Source organism: Symsagittifera roscoffensis, chromosome 7, assembly GCF_963678635.1.
Source record: "Symsagittifera roscoffensis chromosome 7, txSymRosc1.1, whole genome shotgun sequence".
NCBI classification, from domain to species: domain Eukaryota; kingdom Metazoa; phylum Xenacoelomorpha; order Acoela; family Convolutidae; genus Symsagittifera; species Symsagittifera roscoffensis.
The window spans coordinates 8,952,821-8,972,296 of record NC_087068.1 but is presented as its reverse complement, the minus strand read 5'-3'; the positions used below and the strand labels follow the sequence as shown (position 1 = coordinate 8,972,296).

The 19,476-nt window shown below is 36.8% G+C and overlaps 2 protein-coding genes across 2 annotated transcripts; both read left to right on the top strand.

Annotated features, from left to right (window-relative positions):
• Window positions 1-4,671: 4,671 nt before the first annotated feature.
• LOC134851595 (alpha-1,6-mannosyl-glycoprotein 4-beta-N-acetylglucosaminyltransferase-like) lies at window positions 4,672-13,664 on the top strand. The gene is made up of 6 exons (XM_063867740.1): window positions 4,672-4,961; window positions 5,135-5,416; window positions 5,717-5,868; window positions 6,696-7,202; window positions 11,902-12,372; window positions 13,325-13,664. Exons 1-6 carry the CDS (start codon window positions 4,691-4,693, stop codon window positions 13,463-13,465), a joined length of 1,824 nt encoding a protein of 607 aa, XP_063723810.1. The 5' UTR covers window positions 4,672-4,690; the 3' UTR covers window positions 13,466-13,664.
• A 4,195-nt stretch (window positions 13,665-17,859) lies between these two features.
• On the top strand, window positions 17,860-18,540 carry LOC134851880 (uncharacterized). Its single transcript, XM_063868155.1, has one exon. The coding sequence runs from the start codon at window positions 17,860-17,862 to the stop codon at window positions 18,538-18,540; it is 681 nt and encodes a 226-aa protein (XP_063724225.1).
• The last annotated feature ends 936 nt before the right edge of the window (window positions 18,541-19,476 follow it).

Genomic DNA, 19,476 nt, shown 5'->3' with positions numbered 1-19,476 from the left:
TTCCCAATTTTTCCGTAAAAGATGTCCTCTTTACTTGAGAGTCTTCTTTCACCGTTTCTTCGGTGTTGCCTATTGCATCTTCCGCGTCATCTATCGGTGAGAACTCTATGGGTTTCTGGTTCGGTTCCTCTGCATTGGGCATTGGAGTTGACTCTGTCGCCATCTTCCTTGTTTCATCCACACTTTGATCGGGTGTCTCTAGATCAATCTCGATGGTGGGTTCTACTCGCTCCCCTTCCGTGCCCTCTTTCGCCCTGTTCTCCGCTGTACTCCTTGTGCTGACCATGTTAACTGAAAAGTTCGTCTTCGTTATCTTTGGGCCCGTTGATGTCGTTCCGCGCAGCGATGAATTATATTTCGTGTTTGATCCACTTGACCTTTTTTCGAGCACCGGTACCCTACTCCGCCTCATTATTTCTATTTACAACTGCTTCTATTTACAATTTTATTATATACACGATTCTATTCTAAGGGTAAAAAAAATATTTTTTGTGGTAACAAATTCTGTACAACGTGTTAAAAACCTTATCCAATTCTCTTTCTTAAACCTCCGAAAAACTTTCCTTAATTTGGTCTTAACCGTACCTATTTCGATTTGTCTTATTCTGTCTTAAGACACACTTGTTGTGATTCTACTTCAATTTTTATACCGTCCCAAGACTATTCGTCACTATCACAGTACTCTCCGCTAGTGTCCTAAGACCCTTGTACCAAGACTACTGTCCCAAGACTAGTGTCCCAAGGCTAGTGTCCCAAGACTACTGTCCCAAGACCAGTGTCCCAAGGCTAGTGTCCCAAGACTAGTGTCCCAAGGCTAGTGTCCCAAGACTACTGTCCCAAGACTAGTGTCCCAAGGGTAGTGTCCCAAGACCAGTGTCCCAAGGCTGGTGTCCCAAGACTACTGTCCCAAGGCTAGTGTCCCAAGACTACTGTCCCAAGACCAGTGTCCCAAGACCAGTGTCCCAAGGCTAGTGTCCCAAGACTAGTGTCCCAAGGCTAGTGTCCCAAGACTAGTGTCCCAAGACCCTTGTCCCAAGACCACTGTCCCAAGACCACTGTCCCAAGACCCTGTCCCAAGACCACTGTCCCAAGACCCTGTCCCAAGACCACTGTCCCAAGACCCTGTCCCAAGACCCTGTCCCAAGACCCTGTCCCAAGACCCTTGTCCCAAGACCACTGTCCCAAGACCCCGTCCCAAGACCACTGTCCCAAGACCCTGTCCCAAGACCACTGTCCCAAGACCACTGTCCCAAGACCACTGTCCCAAGACCCTGTCCCAAGACCACTGTCCCAAGACCCTGTCCCAAGACCACTGTCCCAAGACCCTGTCCCAAGACCACTGTCCCAAGACTGCTCTGTCCCAAGACTTCTTCGGTACTGTCCCAAGACTCGTCACGGAGTGTCTTCCTCGTTGTAGGGTCTTCTTGAATCACCGTACCTTGTACCACCACTCAAGCTCTAGTAAAATTTTCCCAAAAACCCTCTCTTAAAAGCCAAATGCTGACCCCCTCTTCTTTTTGGTTGTTTCTATTTCAATGTAGGTGCGCAGGTATCTTGTGATCACCTGTTCGTATAAAACCAAACACAAATCCTCACTAAAATGCAACAAAAATCTAAGTAAGAAAAATAATAAAAACAGAAAAATGAGCCCACCTGAAATTCAAAGGTGACCAATGTCTACCTTTCGTCGAAAAAAATGTCTGGTACCTAATTGCCACGCGTTTTCCTCCACCCACTAGTGATCTTATGGGGTTTCACAAAAGCTGTTTATATCCGGTCCCCCCTACCAAACCAACCAGCGTACCAGTCTTAACTCGAGTTGAATTTTGGATCTCCACCTAATATTACCAACGCGTGTTAATTTCTAATGTAACTAAGTCAACGATGTCGACTAATTAGTTACTCTAATTTCCCCCTTTTTACAATTTACAACCGCCAACCTCTAACTTAACCAGTCCCCCTTCTAACCTCCCCCCTTTCTAGCCCCCCTTCTTAAGCCTAAAAATTACTTTAAGCGCCGGGTGCTAAACCTCTCAAGAGAAAACCGTAGACCTGTTTCCAGGCCTGCTCAAGTAAAAACGTTCCTCAAAACTGGGGGATTTCGCTTATCCAATTTTACACTTATCTCCTATAATGTAATGTGGATTCTAACGATACCCGTTCTGCCCAACTTGAGAACTCGAGAATTGCCAAATCCTTCTTGGCTGCTTTCCCACTCGACTGGTCACCTGTTCCAGTCCAGTCTCCTATTGGTTCAGCTCAAGTGTCCCTGAACCACTTTCCCACTCGGCTGGTCACCTCTTCCAGTCAAGTCTCCTATTGGTTCAGCTCAAGTGTCCCTGAACCACTTTCCCACTCGGCTGGTCACCTCTTCCAGTCAAGTCTCCTATTGGTCCAGCTAAGTTCCAAGCTATCTGAAAACCCTTGACGACGCCCCACTTCGGGCACTTTATTCAGTTTACTGGTTTAAATTGCTAGGTTGATCGAAACGATCGAACTTGTAAAACAGTATGGGTATACTATTTAATTAATATAAAGGTTTGATCCAACTAATCTGGTGTCAAAGTCACTGTCTTTTTTCGTTTTATGGTTTTTGTTCCTTTTTCTATTCTTTTTTTGTTTTTGTTTTGCTTTTTGTCTTTTTGCTCGTGTTTTTGTCCCCCTAGTTGCCCCCCTTTACTCGGTTAGCTAAGCCTCGTTCGGAGAGCGTACCAGGAAATTTTCTCGAGTTTTCTTAAAAAGCTATCACGGTACAACCGGAAGGTTTGCACGTTCCTGTCGAACCGTACCGCCGGTACTTTAGAATGGGCATTCAGCCCGAAGCTGTCTCAAGTGGGTTCGACTCCGTAGTCTTGATGTCGTAAACACCCAGGAGCGCCATAAAAACACTATGTAACATTCGTCTACTGCAGTCACACATGAGGCTTAAGAAAAATAGGCCCTATAACCACTGGCTCAAGGGTCAGGGACACTATCTCTTGTGTTTTTCTACCTCAAGAACGGTCGGAGCCAGTTCGGTTCGCTTGTGACATGAGACTACGACCCGTTACAGCTTAAAGGCTACTACTAAAATATCCCCCCACTCTAGAATTAGAAACGTCCCCATACTTAGGTCTCTAGATACCCAAAATACATGAACGCCGTTAAAAACCGGGTTGGAACAATCCGTTAAGTTACTTTTTATTAGACAGTGTAACTTTGATCCATTTCAGATGGATCAACCTAAAACTCGCCTTACCTCAACATAACAATTATAAAACACACTCTAGGAATTAGAATTTGTACTCACATAGTAGCACGCTCAAGAACCAGGAAGTAAATAAGTCGGTAAACAACTCAAGAATCAACAAAGTAACTAAAATGAGTTTAATGTCAGTCAGTTTTAACAACAAGAACAAGTTTTTACTCTAGACTGCAAGTTCTCGTGAACCATTGGGACACTCTAGCTGTCCACCTTTCCACCGAAGGTTCACTCTGGTCCAGTCAATAATAGTATTCCAATCGTAATAATCCAACTCGAGGGAATGCTCTCGTCTCTGTCACAGATGGGACAGCTCTACTCTCGATTATTATAGTGATGGAAATTGCGAATAGCAATTTCCTACTGCTTTTTCTTGCGACTTTCCCGCGTTTTCGATTCAATTGTTCTGAAATGGTTCTCTTCTCTTTTTCTGATTTTCAGTTCTCGCGAGAAAATCGTGCATGACAGGTTCCATTCGAAATTTTGAAAAATTAAATTTCACTCCAAAATCAAGTGTTTTTTGCTTCTCTCAAGGTCAAACTTCCAAATATGACCGACTGGCACAGTGCACACTAAAGCTAAAATCAAAAACTAGAGCGTAATTATCAAAAATGATCAATTGTCAAAATTTTATATCTGACAATCTCGCTATAAGTTCGCGGCTGGTCCCGCGTCGTCGCTTTGCAGCTATAACTTGCTCAATGAGGTGGTAACTATTGGGCTTCATGCTAATTGTTTTTTATTGGAATTTGAACAACAGTCAATTAGGCTAATTAATTGTTGGCGGAAAGTTTGGCCAATCAGATTTAGTTGGCTGTTGGGACTGATTTTTGGTTTTGATACAAATGAACGTTGGTGCAAATGATACTTCACTTTTTGTGCCTTATTTTAGGGTGGATTCAGTTTGTTATTTTACAGTGAACTAAAATTGGACTGAAAGTTCTATTTCGCTGAGCCAGCGATTGTCTTTCATTATAATTGTTACTCAAAGCACGGGAAATTGTGTCACTCGTCTTTTTTCTGGTGTTTCTTCACATTGTTCAACAGCCTCTTTTTTGTTGTTCATCCGTGTTTTAAAAAAAAACAGAATTATCGCATAAAGCCCAGGCGTTTTGTTGTTTTTTCTCGTGTCGGGTTACGTGTTCTTATTGAAGAAACGTAATCTGTATCAATTGTATTCATCTCTTTTTTTATCATTATCACTTCCATATCTAGAAAATTCCTAGGATTTTGACTGGAATATGTGATGACAGGACTCCTGACTCTAACCTTAGTTACTATGATACTTTAGACCTGATTACACGGATAAGTGTTCAGAAAAAAACGGGCTCAGAGTGATATTACTACCAGAGCAATTTTCCTCTTTTTCACTTACTGTTGCCTGTGTCGATATGTAATGCTTGTGTGCCATATATATTCTTTTCAGGTATGTTCGAAAAATAAAAGATCATGCGCAATCCCCTCAAGGTGAGGGTGAGAGTAATATTCTGCCTCCTTGTGTTTTGTGCAGTGTCTTTGAATGTTTGGTTGGCAACTGAAAGCTCAAATAGAGGCTTTGGCAGCCATTTCATGCGAACGTTTTCTCCAAGTGATTTGGCAGGAGGAATGTTTGGCTTCAAAGCTGCTCATGTAAAGCAAAATATACTCAAGAACATTTCAAGACCTTTCCTCAGCAGAGAAACTCAAAAGACCTTGCATCACGTGTTTGAGGACAATGCAGGTATGAATAAAATAATGGAGTAGTTTAACTAAATACTAGTAGTTTTCTTCGCAAATGTAGCGGTCGCTTAAGCATTCTGGCCAAGCATGCAAAGGAATTGACGGACAAAATCTTCACTTCATTGTCTTTAATTATGATTTTGTTAATAATTTTACTAAACATGTTTGATTTAGATGCACCACTCTTCGACGTTTTGGAAGAGACTGCTTTATACAGGCTGAAATGTATAATGGAGAAAACTGACCAACTGAATACACAAGTAAAACGTGATCAAAACCAAATGAGCATATCGAGTTTTCCAGCCAAATGTGAGAAAAGTTCAACTGCTGCAAAGCAACGACCTCTGAAGTCAAGCTACCCTGAAAGGAATTTTCAGCGGTACTGTACAGATAACGTGGTGCTAAAAAAGCCAGACTTTGTCACACTAGGCCATATTAAACCACATATCTTTCTAGGTCAGTATACTTTAAATATTCTTTGCTACTCTCTTGAAAATTGATATTTCACTTAAAGTGCATTTCACTTGCAAGAGCAAGTGGGTTTCGAACTTGGTATGTTCATCAAATTCAAAAATATGTTTGTTGACTGCTCAGTGCTCGTAACATGAGCTAAATTGATAGTGCCACCGAATAAGTGACTCCATTGCGAGAAATTAGGGACTTGTGTCAGAAGTTTATGTAAAATGGTAACCGATTTTCTCTTTAACCAGTCTTGTTAAAATGTGACCCTCAAAAGTATGTTTCAATTCTGATTAGGAATTGGAATAGCTACAGTGAGCAGACCTCAAGAGTCTTACTTGGAGCAAACTTTAACTGAACTCTTCTCGAAAGCTTCGGTTTCAGAAATGGAGGACGTTGCGGTTATAGTTTTTCTAGCCGATCTAGACGAAAGAAAAGCGAAAGAACAGGTATTAAAACCAGAGGTCTACTTTTTTGGAGTTTTTTTTGTAATTCAACAATTTTCGCGTAACTCGTGAAAATAGGAATTTTGAACTCTGCATAAGGTCTTAACATGTAAAGTATAATTTTTGAAAACTCGAAAGTCAAAGCTTGAGTGACCTTCGATAAGTTTAAATATAGAGACAGAAGGTATCTCAAGGAAGATTTCTTCAGGTTATTCGTCAAGCGACTCCTCTTGGTAAGTGTCTTAAGAAACTCAACCAATCTCATTACGCTTGCGATCAGCTACAGTTATCAAATCGGAATGTAGACTTTTCCAAGTTAACAACTTTTTAACAAAATCACTTGACAGTTTGAATTATAATGGATTCAAATTTATTTGCTTTAGCTTTTTCTTCGGCCGAAATGGTTTCACCTTAAATTTTATCGGCTTAGTGATCTAATTGTGAGATGTTTGAAGTGAAAAATTTTACAAGCCTCTCCGGCAACACTCTAAAGAGTAAAAGTCTCCGACTTTCAGAACTTGTTAGCTCATTAAAATAATTTTATTACAAGAATTTTGTAATAGTTTTTTCGACATTTCCAATTTTTTTTTTACTTCAGTGTCATTTTTTTTCTCTGCTAGCTTGCTAGGTTTGTGTGATCGCAAGTAGCGCGAAGCTCAGTTTCGTCTCTGTGTCATATTTCAGTTCGAAATTGTCGACATTCCTAATTTTTCAAGTTTCTATCTTAACAATTGTATTCAGTTATTACACGACTGATAATGATCTTTCCTCTATAACATCTCTTTAAAGCAACTTATAATACTTGCGTATTCAATATTTTTGGTTTGCAGGTTAAAGCAAAATTGAAGGCTTCGTTTTCAAGACAAATTGACGCAGGGATGTTATTGGTAATTGAAGCGCCTTCAGCGTTCTACCCACAACTCACGAAACTGAAACGGAACTTCAACGATGATCCGAATCGAGTCTATTGGCGCTCTAAGCAATGCGTTGACTTTTCGTTCATTTTCAGTTTTGCACACAATATTAGCAGGTTTTACCTACATCTCGAAGATGATGTAATAACGAAACACGGTTACGTCACAACAATTAAAGAGACAGCTAAACAAATGGGTACTTCGGCTTTCGAAATTGAGTTCTCAGTGTTGGGATTCATAGCTAAAATGTTCAGAAGTTCGAGTTTGTTGGATATGGCGGCGTTTCATCTATTTAATTATGAGGAGATGCCAGTGGATATGCTACAGCCAGTGTATAATGCTCTGATTTCACCTTTGAAACATGAACCACTCACACATTACCCTTCGCTTTTCCAGCATAAAGGAAAGTCTTCTAGTCTGAAAGTAAGTTTGAAAATTTTCACTTTTTTCCTGTCGATTGTTGGTTGCTCTGGGACTTGTATTATTTAGATTACAAGATTATTTTGGAAAACTATATCTACGTGCGCTAGATTTTGTAAGTATTTTGGGTATTCACATCTATATTTCGCAGGTCAAGTTTAGAAGGCGTTTAAAAGAAGCGGACGCAAATTTTGTTGACCCTTTTACTGGGGTTGGTACTAAGAACATTGCATCTACCCAGACAATTGCAAAACATTGTGACGAAAACTACAAATTAAAAAAACACTGTATGAGGCTATTTTAGACACCGTTAAAATGTATTCACTTTTTTTTGATCAATTAGATGATGGTATAATTGAGAAGACCTGTTGTTATTTTTTTGCTAGAATCCAGCGTTTGTTATATAATGTTTTGTGTCTCTAGATAGCCATCTCATTTTAGCTGAAAAATAAGGCAAGAGTTGCGTGTGCACAGAGTAACAATACCCAATGAGTTTGAAAAATTAATTTAGATGATCATCTTTAAAAGTAATTTCGACACACACTAATGTTTTGAAAGCTGGAGCTATGGACGGGCCGCTGGCATGATAGCTTGAAGAAATACTATGACCTTCCATGCCAATAAGTAGAAATTTTAGAGCACTTTTTCCAGATTGCACTCTTGATTAACGAAGTAGAAATGCGCGAATGCATTATAATGTTACTTTCTATATGCACCGACAAAAAAGCGTCAATTTGCATCGGTGTCTATGCTGCAATCATAGTATCCGATTGACTGGCATCGGAATGAACGTCTTAACGTTATGAAGACATCTATTTAGGTTGTTCCGACCACTCTCAAAGAGTGGGAATGAACTATGGTCTAGGACAAGTTTTTTCCTCGTCTAGGGCAAGTTATTTTAGGTGTTACCAAAGAAACTTGTAAAGCGCTGAATGTTCTATCATTTTAAAGCCCGTTCGGCCGTAATTCGGTTTATAAAAAGATGTTTTCAATAAAAATATTCTTTCTTTCGGTAAACAATTTTGGAGATCGACTATTTATTTTGTTTTCTCAACAAATAGTTGAGCTTTTATTCCATTTTATAAACAAACAATTGGCGATTCAGTCGTTTCATTTTGGGGGAAAATGTTTTTTTTTTGAATTAATTCACTTGCGAGAGCAATTTTCTTGTACTTGAATACCGTGTTCGGAACATTCTGTGGTTAACTATCGTATACCCTTGTTTTTCTTTGCACTTGCTAGTCAGCGAAAAAAAAACTAGTCAGTCTTTTTTTTCAGTTTCCTTGTGTTCATTAGCACTTTTTCGACTGCCTGTTAGCTATCTTATAAATTCCAGGAGGGGCGGGGCGTTTTCGTGTCTTTAAATTCAATATTTTGAAGTTTTTCATGGAAAAAAAATTTATGACAGTTTCGTTCTGGCGAAATGGGCTTCTTTCCAATATTTATCGTCTAAGTGTTAGGTTGATAATTGATACTGAATGCTTTATTAATCCTCGTTTTTGTGTTTCTCGACTGTTTTTTGATATTGAGCATCAATCGAGATAAACTTATGAGCTTTTGTAATGTTGTTGTTTTTCTTCAAACATATTTTTTTTTTAAAATTAGGAGTCATTGAACGTACTTTAGACTCGTATGAATGTCCATTTGTTCAGGTTCAAATTGACTTTTTTTTGCAGTTCGACTTTTGATTTCTTTTTAAGTTTGTTTCTTTTTCTTTGTTAAAAGGTCTAAAAGTGTAAAGGTCTAATTTCGAAGAATATAATTTATTTGTTGGATTTCCCAGCGAAATAAAAGTTTCATCTTTTGATCCAGTTTTCTCGAATTGGTTTGTTTTTATTAAAAAATTTAATTGTCAATCATAAATTGTTCTAAAAATTCAAAGAGTCAAATTTGTGATTTTTCTAAAAAGCAAGTCAGGATTTTTTTCTATTTACTTGCTATCGTTGACTCTTTTCGAACTGTCTGTTGGCTATGCGACTTTGTCTCAGTTTCTATTCTCTGGCTTGCAATGTTTTGCTTACGTTGTATCGCAAGTGTTGCAAGGCTCTGCTTCGGCTCTGTGTAAAACCTAGTTTACCTATATAGTTAAACTTTTTTTGAGTTAACTCACTCTTAATTAACTTTGTATTTAATTTGTATGAAATATTGTAATTAAGTTACAGTTTTTAATTCAATTGACCAAATATTATCCGAAACAAACGGATCATTCAGCGCCGCAAGAATTGGCGAAACTTTAAAACCTAAAAAATTGATATAGATTTTATATAGTTTTTATGGTCTGATCTTGACGGCTTTTAGACGTTTTAGCCTTGTTAGATTGTGTTAGTCTGATTATAAGCTTCATTTGTTATTACCACTGCGATAAGTAAGGGTATTGCAATCGGGTGCTAGACTTTTTCCCCGTTAATTACTTTGTTCTCAGGACTCATCTCTAGTGGACTTCTGGACTCCACTCTATTGGTACTTTTTTCATAATTATCTCAAATTCTTAGCGTCTTCGGTCCGCTTAACCTGGAGGTAACTGTGACATTCGACCAGAATGTGAAAAATGCAATCTCTGCAGAATTCGAATTTTTAGCAGCGAGCCTTCCGGATTGATGATTATTAAGAATTAAGAACGTTATTGGAACGATTGGCCAAACGGTGAGGGCTAGAATATTCTGGTATTTTGAAATTTTAAAAATTCGAAGTGATGACGTAACTTTTCTGAGAAACGTCAGAAACGGCCATTTTGGCAAAGAAGTAAAAGAGAAACACAACAACATTAGTTGCGCGGACGAGAAGTACGAAAATTGTGAGAAAAAACAATAGCCAATTGCAGAAATAGCAGTGAACACTCCGAGTTGCAACTATTGCGTCGCTACAATAGTTGCAGGGCCGTTGCAGACAACGGTGAAGGGTGGAGGACAGCCTTCCGGATTAAGAGGAAGTCAAGATTAGCGAGCTTGATTCAGTGGATTCAAGAATCCGGAAGGGTTTCGGGACTGAAACTTTTAGCCTGTTATATAGACTTTTAGCTTCTTGTCATGTCCTGATTTGAATTTAATTAACATCTGGATTCATTTTGATAAGGATGAGAAGCTAGGAGTTGGGGGAAAGGGTTGATCCATCTTCGATGGAGATGATGATTTTAATCTACTGAACAAAAACAATAGTAATATAATAAGTAGTAGTAGCCCTGTTTTTAGGAGTGACCTCGTGGTCTGGGGATACTGAGACCCAGCCATGAGCTCACTATTTCTGCATGTAATTAAGTTAATTTGAGTGTTTTGACCGAAGCCGAAAGCAGTAACGTTTTTTGTCGACCCGATGTTAGAAAAGACCACCGAAAGTACTGGCTTGGTAGAGACGGTGAAAAGCATGCAAAGCTCTGTTTAGACGTTAGCCAGTCGTCTTAAGACTTAGTTTTGTTTTCCGTCGATATGGATCTTCCGGGCGAATGTTACAAACGAATACACCTGGGACACCCAGGGTCCTGGGTTCGAATATGGCCAGGACCTGTTTTTTTTTCTCAAACTGGAAATATTCTGTTTCAAATAAAAGTGTCGGCCAATTATTTGTCTGCTTATCTTTTGTTGGCTCAGTTGTCACACCTTGGAATGATTTTTTTTGCTGCGCGCATTTTAAATGTTTTACTGTTTGATTTACTCCTGCAGTAAGTAATTTTTTTTATCTTAGACTTCGTATTTCCTTTTTTGTTTCGCCTAAACTTTTTATTCGGCCCAAATTATTTTGGTCAATTTTATCGGCTTAGTGGCCCAATTTTGGGTCTTTTCAAGAGAAACACAGTTTTTACGCTCGGTTTGTTGAATTTTTTTTGTTCATTTTTGGCTTAAAAGGTTACGGCCTATAATATATCAGCTTAGAGGCCCCTTTTTGAGTCATTTGAAGCGCAAAAAGGGTTTTATGTATACATTTTGAGAGGGGACTTGAAAGTGTTTTGAGTTTTCATTTTTTTGGATAAAATATTTTTTCGGCGCAATGTGTGTCTGGTCAAGAATTGTCGGGTTTGTAAGTTTTGTTTCGATGCTTCTTTTACATTCAATTGTTTTACTTTTTGGCATGTTTTCTTGAAAAGAACTTTTATTGAAGACTAAATTTAGATAATTGTTAGAAAGTTTTTGATAGATCAATGTGTGTTTGTAAAACTTGTAAAGGTGCAAGTAATTTACTTCCAAGATTTTGGATTTTTTTTTTGCAACTCTTATAGTTTTTGAGATAATTTTTTGATTTTATAATTTTTTGATTTTTTATCGACGCTTCCTGTGCAAGTAGTAATAGTCATTCTTTTTGTATCACTAGTGGTGCGAGCGAAGCGAAACTTGGGTAAAGTTGAGTTTAGGACGCTTTATCAACAAGGAAATGGACAAAAATACAAGCTGTTCAGTTCTTTACGGTGTATCGCAGTTGTGCCCCTGGTTAAGACCGACATGCAGTTTTTTTGGCTATTTTTCTGGACTGGGTTATGTTGTCTCGCCGTCGAGCAACGATCACGGATCATGGTAGGCCACAAACATCCGATTTATGTAAATTTTTTGGTTTTCTTATCCGGTATGTGTCAATCAGCACTGTAATTCAAAGTAGAATTAGTATGAATATGTTGTTCCACGAGAAAGCGAGAGCGTTTTTTTTTCTAATGATGTATAGCGAGTATAAGTGTTTCTATCTATAATCAGTTTCTTAAGTTATAATTTAAATTTAGGGCAAGAAACAAACTGCACAGGATCCTTTCTTCGATTCTCATCGCAACTTCATTTCCTGGAAACACATTGAAATATCAGCCTTCTCTAACATGCCTCCATTTGGGCCCAGTCATCCCGAAAACCCCTTAGGACTAGGCGCTGTTTTTGCCACAAAAGGACCGCCAAAGCTGAACGACTATTATACTATTTACTTATTCGAGGAGAAAGTCATAGAGTACGTTTTAATTGCGTCGGGCGATGAAAAGCGACCTCATGAAAATGCAATTGGAGCCGAAGTTTTCTACTCGTCGACTGTGGGCGAAAGAACGAGACGTCAAGCTTCGTGTGGAGCAACGTTTAAGCAGTTGGGCAAGTTTGAGCAGAGTGTTTTTGCGATGAATTTGACAGAGTTTGGCAAAATTGGATGCATCAAAGTACAGTTTACATCGCCTGTTCCGACTAGTAGAAAACGAGTGCTGGTTATTTCCCAGGTAGGTTTGATTTAAAAGTTGTGAGGCACCAAGTGAACAATCTCCACCTTAAATCAATTTAGGGAGGAGATTGTTCACTTGGTTAAAAGTAATATTTTTCAGCCAATCAGATTTGAGCATGTCTTGACATGCTTGAAGTTTCATTTAACTTTAGGTCGAAAATTGTTCACTTGGTCTATTTAGGGGGGAGATTGTTCACATGGGCCGTTGAAAATGAAAGATAATCACGGAAATCTATTATTTGTGCTGGTTCTTAAAGTTTGATTTAATATTTCATGGCCAATCATGGTTTTTTTAAAAGGGTGAATAATCATGGCGTAAAAAGGGGTTGTTCTTCATAGCAGATGGCCAAAATGTTAGAAGGTTGTTTTAGCCAATCAGAATTTAGCATCCGGAAGTTTGCGAGAAATGAGCTGAAAAGTTAATGTTTGGACTGTTCAAAGAAAATTGGTTGGTTGAAAGGCTTCTGCCATGATAACAGCCCCCCAGTTTAAGTATTCTAGTATGATAAGCCAAATGTCCTTCGAAGTCAATTGATGTTTTACATGTAAACCAAACAGACATACCTCAATGGTTGACAGATGCATTATGAAAAGTGTTAATTAGCTCTTCAACCTGATTCAATTGTCACGTTACAAATTGATGAATTGTGAAAATACTACTAAGATAACAGTTCGCTTATAAGCTAGTTGAACATTTTTGTATGAACCCAAATGTTTCATGAACTATGTCCTAACTTAATTAGTCAGCAAAATTACTTAACTAGCAAAGTTAGTATTTTCTATGACTAACTATAATCATTTTTTTTACTACAAATAATACATTAATCTGGTACTATGACTTTTTAGTTAAACTAAAATAAATATCTAAACCAGCTGATTTAACTAACCAATCAGCATACAATTTGTAATATCAAGTCAATTATGTCCATTTTGTTATTAATTATGTTCAGGTGAATATCGCTTTGCCTGGAATGGTCGCGTCGCATTTCAGAGAAGGAAACAAAGATCTTAGCAATCTCGCGAACAGCGCTGCGGCTGTGCTTCACAAAGAATACGAACAATACGTGGCACGAGGATATAAATACGCCTAGTGATTTAAGTTCTAATTTATTCTTTTGATATATTTTCTGATCTGTAGTTTCAGTCACTCTTGAGTATTTTATTTCATAGTTCTTGCTTATTTTGTTGTTCTGCAGTAGTTTAGTAATCTGGTTTGTAAAGTTAGATTCTGAAACATTCCATTTATCAAATTCGTTTTGAATAATTTCACAACAAATTGTATTGCTTTAATCGAAGATTCCTAAATTTAAAAATTCGTATTTATTTTTTTTTTCAAAGACGTGCGCGTTCTTTTTGTCTCAATCCTATTTTGTATGTTGTCCTTTCCAGAAAATGTGTTTTTTTTTGCATTTTTGATGTGACTGCTTTGTCTAAAAGGAAATGTGGCAAGTGTCGAATGAGATTCAGAAGTGTGGTTCTTTCTGGCTGAAATTCCAAAAAAAAAGAAAATAATTGTTCGAAACCTACGAATTAATTTTTTGTAGTCAAGAATTTAATATATTTTTAAAGAACCTACAACCAGGCAGTTTTTTTTTGCTCAAAAACACTTTTTTTTGCAAATTCTGTTTTAAGTGGTTCTTTCTCAGAAACTTTTTAGTAATTAAGAGTAATGAACGTAGTGAAGACTCTTATATTGTTCTTGCTGATTTTTTTTTCAGGAAAAAGCTTTAAAATATTGATGCAATTATGTATATATGCACTTTTTGAGTTCAATTCAAATTCATTGCTGAGAGTGACGTAAATAGCACTCTCCAAGTACGAACGTGGAAATGGCGCAAATTTTTCAGATTTCCCAGCGAAATAAAAGCTTAAACTTTTGATCCAGTTTTCTCAAATTGGGTTAATGTTATTAAAAAATCGTCAATTTTAAATCGTTCAAGAAATTCAAAGAGTTTGAAGGGTACCAATTTTTTGTCTTTGAAGTTCGGAAGTTGAGATTTTTTTCTAAAACAAAGTCTGCGTTTTTTTTTATGTTTACTTGCGTGCATTACTTTTTCCAATCTTTGATTGGCTATGTTTCTTTTTCTCTCAGAAGTTGCTGATTATTTATTATGAAAAATAAATTTATGTAGTACAGCTGGCCGTTTGATGTGGCAGCAGACCACAAGCACCTGCTGCAACTTGAACCGTAGTTCAAGTCTAGCCCAGCGTGTACTTACGCAAAATATAATTTTACTGGATTCAATAAACGAAGTGATTTGTCTGTGGTTTTTTATAGAGTCGATAAGTTCATTTGCTAGTTCATTTGCTAGTTTTTTATAGAGTCGACAAGTTCATTTGCTAGAAGGTAGGCAAAATGCACTCCAGTTATAAAAGCTGAAATGGCGCGAAAATTGTGATTCGAATGCAGAATTTAGTTTTTAAGAGTCGATGAACGTAGCTCAGCCTTGAAGAAATCGTTGATTTTTCCTGTTTTCTCAAAAGTCTCAAAATTGTCCAGGATTAAATTTACCTTTTTATTTTTCGACTAGATATCGATTAAAGTTCAGTTCATTTCCTTTGTCAAAAAGAGGCAAAATCTTTTATCGAACAGCTCAAGTGTAAAGCCCACGTAAAAATTGTTCTTGAAAATCCAAGAGCTTCAAGGCCATATAATTTCTTGAAAAATCGAAAATTGAGATTTTTTCAATTTGTCAGTTGTTTCTCTCTTTACCTGCGTTTATTGACTTTTTTCAAACTGTCTGTTGGCTATATTTAGATTTCCAAACTTTAAATTCGAAGTTATTTTTTTCTTCTGTTTCGCGTTCATTGAATCTTTTTCGACCGTCTGTTGGCTGTTTTGAAATTTTGTGTTTTTTTTTCTTTCATTTTGATTTTTTTTTTTCGTAGCAAATAACGGATAGGCCCTGTTTTTATCCCCAAGTGTTCCTGTAGGATATACAGGTTGTTTGGTTGCAAGATTTGAGCAACTTTTGAGTAACTTTAGGAAATTTGGATCTCGTTTTTTTTTACCGAAGTGCTTTTATGATTTACATCTATTGGTTTTTAAAATGAAATAAATGTAGCCCGAGTTCTTTCTTATATTTTAGCTAATTGAGTTTTGTAATGTTTGCTAAAAATATGTTTTTCTTGATTTTTTGACACCCGTTTTTTCAACATATTTCATGCAAGATTTTCACTTTTCGTTTGAGACACGTGATATTTTGATTTTGGCTTCTCATTTTGTATCGCAAGTGGTGTGAAGCTCAGCTTCGCTTCTTTGTCGAATAATTCCTTGCCCTCAAATAGCGTAGATGTGTAAAGCTTTCAAAAAGTGGTTACACCATTTTGTGTAGATTTTTTGTATGATTTCTGGCCCTCATAATTTTTGTCTTTAAGTTATTTCTCTTTCGATAAGTAAGATGTTGCAACCGGATACTTGGCGTTTTCCCGTAAAGAATTTTTTTCTCAGAATTCGTGAGTGAAACGTTAAACGTGTTTCTACTTGCTTTATTTTAAATTCAAGTTTAGCGGATTGTCCTCAACACCCATGGTTGAGATGGCAAAAAGCCTGTAAATTGAGGGGACTGCCTTTTTTAAACATTTTCTACCATAAGTTTATCGCCTGTCTGTTTTTTTGTCGTCATGATTCCCGCAGAACGGTCTTTTTTTATTATTATTCAGCCTTTTCTGGCATTTGAGTTTTTTTAGATGTTGATTTATACTTAAGATCTGCAGGTAATGATAGTCATACTTTTATTTATCGCAAATGGTGCAAAGCTCCGCTTTTCTTTGTGTTTATTTTGTTTTCTGATTAATGTCAACACAAAAGAGCCTTCTGAAAATCTGATCTTATGTGTCTTCGAAAAAACGAGTTAACCAATTTTTTTTTAATTGAATTGGTTCCTTCATAAGTGTTTTAATTGGGTGATAGGCTGTTTCAATCAATAATAAAAGTCTGAGAATGTATTGATATTCTTAATCGAATCTATTTAAGATTTGCATTTTTCGAAATCTGATGTGTTAATGATGTAATTAATTCGTAACTTATTTAGTTCGTATGTTTTGTTAGGAGCATGACACACGTTTGATTTTTTTTACTTATGCTTTTAGGTTGCGAAAAGCAAGCGTTATCAAATCGTAACAGAGTTTTTTTGGGTTGGCAACTTTTCCAGTAGAATCACCGTATCATTTTGAGACAAGTGTTAATGGTGCAATATTTATAGCAAGCGTTATCAACATAAGTGGATTCAATGACTTCTTAAGTTAAAAACTAGTTCGAAAATTCACTTTTTTATAATTAAAACGAAATGTGATGAAGAAATTTTGATTGAACTATTAAGTTGTATAATGGTATATGGGGCGAATGACAAGAAGAAGTGTCTGATCCAGACCGTTAACTTAATAGGCAATTATGAAATACAGTAAAGCAAACAACAAAGTAGAAGCAAGGTACCAAATTAGAAAAAAAATGATTAGTCGAATAATGAATCACTTTAATATCGCAGCTAGTCTTTGTTGTTAGGTTTGAGGGCAAGCAATTTGTGAAACAATCAATCATTTCCCGCCGAAATGTCTTTAATTTGTTCGCTTCGAACGATGTCTCTTAAGTTCTTAATTTGAACTACATTTAAATTTTTCAGAAAAGTTTCCTCAGTGTTGAGAAAAACTGATTTGAAATTTGGTTGTTAGTGTAATTTTAATCGAAAAAGTGAGCGATCAGGCTGATTAAAATGTATGACGCCGTGAAAGTTTTAATCCATATAATGCAGCGCTAAATTGCAAATAACGATGAGGTTGCCGCATTCAATAGTACATCCGCGTTTTTCAAGGAGTTTGTGAAATAAAGTATAGTCGCCACTTTCAGGGGTTGTTTAAGTGTTCTTCATTATACCATCATACGGTTTAAGCTTCTCTCTAATTTTGCTTGTGTTTCCGAAGTGCATGATAAAATTTCTGATAGCGCCTACTCCACTAACAAAAAAACCTTATGGTGGCCGGAATTTATGGTGGCCGTAACTTTATATACTACCTGTATAGCAACCGCCTTGCCTTGTTAAATTGTGCATTTCAACTTCGTCTATGTATAGTTTTTGAGCTGGATTGGCAGCGATTTGCTTAACCTTTTTTAATCTCTCACTGTAACTAAAATTATGATGGAAATTTTACAGATTTAGCATGTGATGAAATGTCATTAAGCTACCAAAAGTAAGCTAGCTTGAGTAGTATATAAATATTGTTGCATTATAAACTAGAGCTGCGCTGAGCTATTTGCGAAAACAAATGGTTTTGAATCTGTTTATTCGAGGCATGCTTCAATAGTTCACAATGGTCAAAAAATAACTAAGCGTTTTAATCTACTGTCAATCAAAAATTGGTTTATTTTTGCTACATTCAGTACAAATTCCAAACATTTGAATCGTTTCATTCTTATTCTCTTTCATTCTTAAGTCTGCATTATCCTAAAGTTTTCAAAAGCTTATCCAAATTGAATCAAATTTCGAAAATGAAAATTGCAGTTTTCGGTGCAACTGGGCTTTGTGGTAAGAACTTGGTCGAAGTTGCATTAAACGACGGTTATGGAGTAAAAGCATTGATCCGAAATCCGACCAAACTTGACCACATCAAACACGAAAATTTAGAAATCGTGAAAATTGATATTTTTGACGTGGATGCTGTTTCGAAACAACTCGAGGATGTCGACGCTATTTTATCTTGTCTTGGAGGTCTTCCAACTTGGAGATGGAAAAAGGAGACTGTGTATAGTACCTCGATTGAAGCGATAGCGAAAGCTGCCAGGAAAGCGAATAAAAAACGAATCATTGCGCTCACAGGAGCAAGACAGGTGCCGGATCCCGAAGGTCGAGAAGGTTGGTTCATCCGTAATTTTGATTGGATAGTTATGCGACCAATCATGGACGACATGATGAGGATGGAAAGCTATTTGAAAGAGAACTGTCAAGATCTGGACTACACAGTGTTGAGGCCTACAGGATTCTGTAAAACGGAACCCTGGACAGGTGAGGCTATCATAGTTCCAGACGTCTATTTTAGGCCTGAAGATTCTCTCTGGATACCCTATAAGAAAGTGGTGTTGTTGATGCTGGAAGCGCTGAAGGAGAATAAGTGGGTGAAAGAGCATGTCTATTGTGCGATGCCCAATGGATTTGATAAGGTTGAAAAGTAGTTTCAATCAGTTAAACTTGATGCACTAATTGTATGATAAACCTACTAATATATAGAAATAGTTGGCAAAGAAATTATTTATGCTTTTTTTAAATTGAGCTAGAAGAGTTTAACAATTTTAAGATGATGAAAAATATTAAAACTATACTCCTTATGATTTGATAGTCATTTCCCAACTATTAATCCAAGTAAGTCTGTAGTTTTAGCGTTCTTCTAACTGAAAAATGATATAATCAGTGTTTTTAAACGTCATACTCATAATTATTTTTATGTGAAATTATTGTCGGTAGCAGACAATAAATAACTGTTTTACTTGAATTAAAAATTTTAATGAAATTTCTAAATGTGCTACTTGTATAGATATTAGTAATAATGGACTGCAAAATGGAATTCAGAATTTGTAATTTGGGCTTATAAAGTAGTTCAGTTCAAATATTTGAAAAACAAATTTTCTAATACTTAGCAAAATGTTATTTAGCTAATTGTTTTGTGTCGCATACTATCTTGTGATAGGCCACAACCTCAGAAGACTAGCAAATCTTCTTCGCAGCTTTCCAAAATTACAGCATGACTTGGATAACAAAGCATAGATGCCTTAAACGTCTATCGGCTCATTTCCAATTTCATCCACTTTTTCAAATTTTCTATTTTCGTTCATTTCCGTGTAATTACGGAAATCTATGTAATCCGTGTAATTAGTGCCAAATCTATGATGTGTCTACGCTGTGAAGAATGAAGATCATATTTGTTCACAATAGTTTGTTTGTTCATGCTAAATTCCTTTCGATATTTTTTGGCTTGCTTTGTGCCTCATTTTCCATTCGCCGCTTTGAAATGCTATGCGCGCATTGTTTAGCAAGTGTTGCAAAGCTCCGCTTCGCCTTTGTGTCTAAAATGTTCCCAATCAGGAGAAAATGATCGAATTCAGAGTTGGATT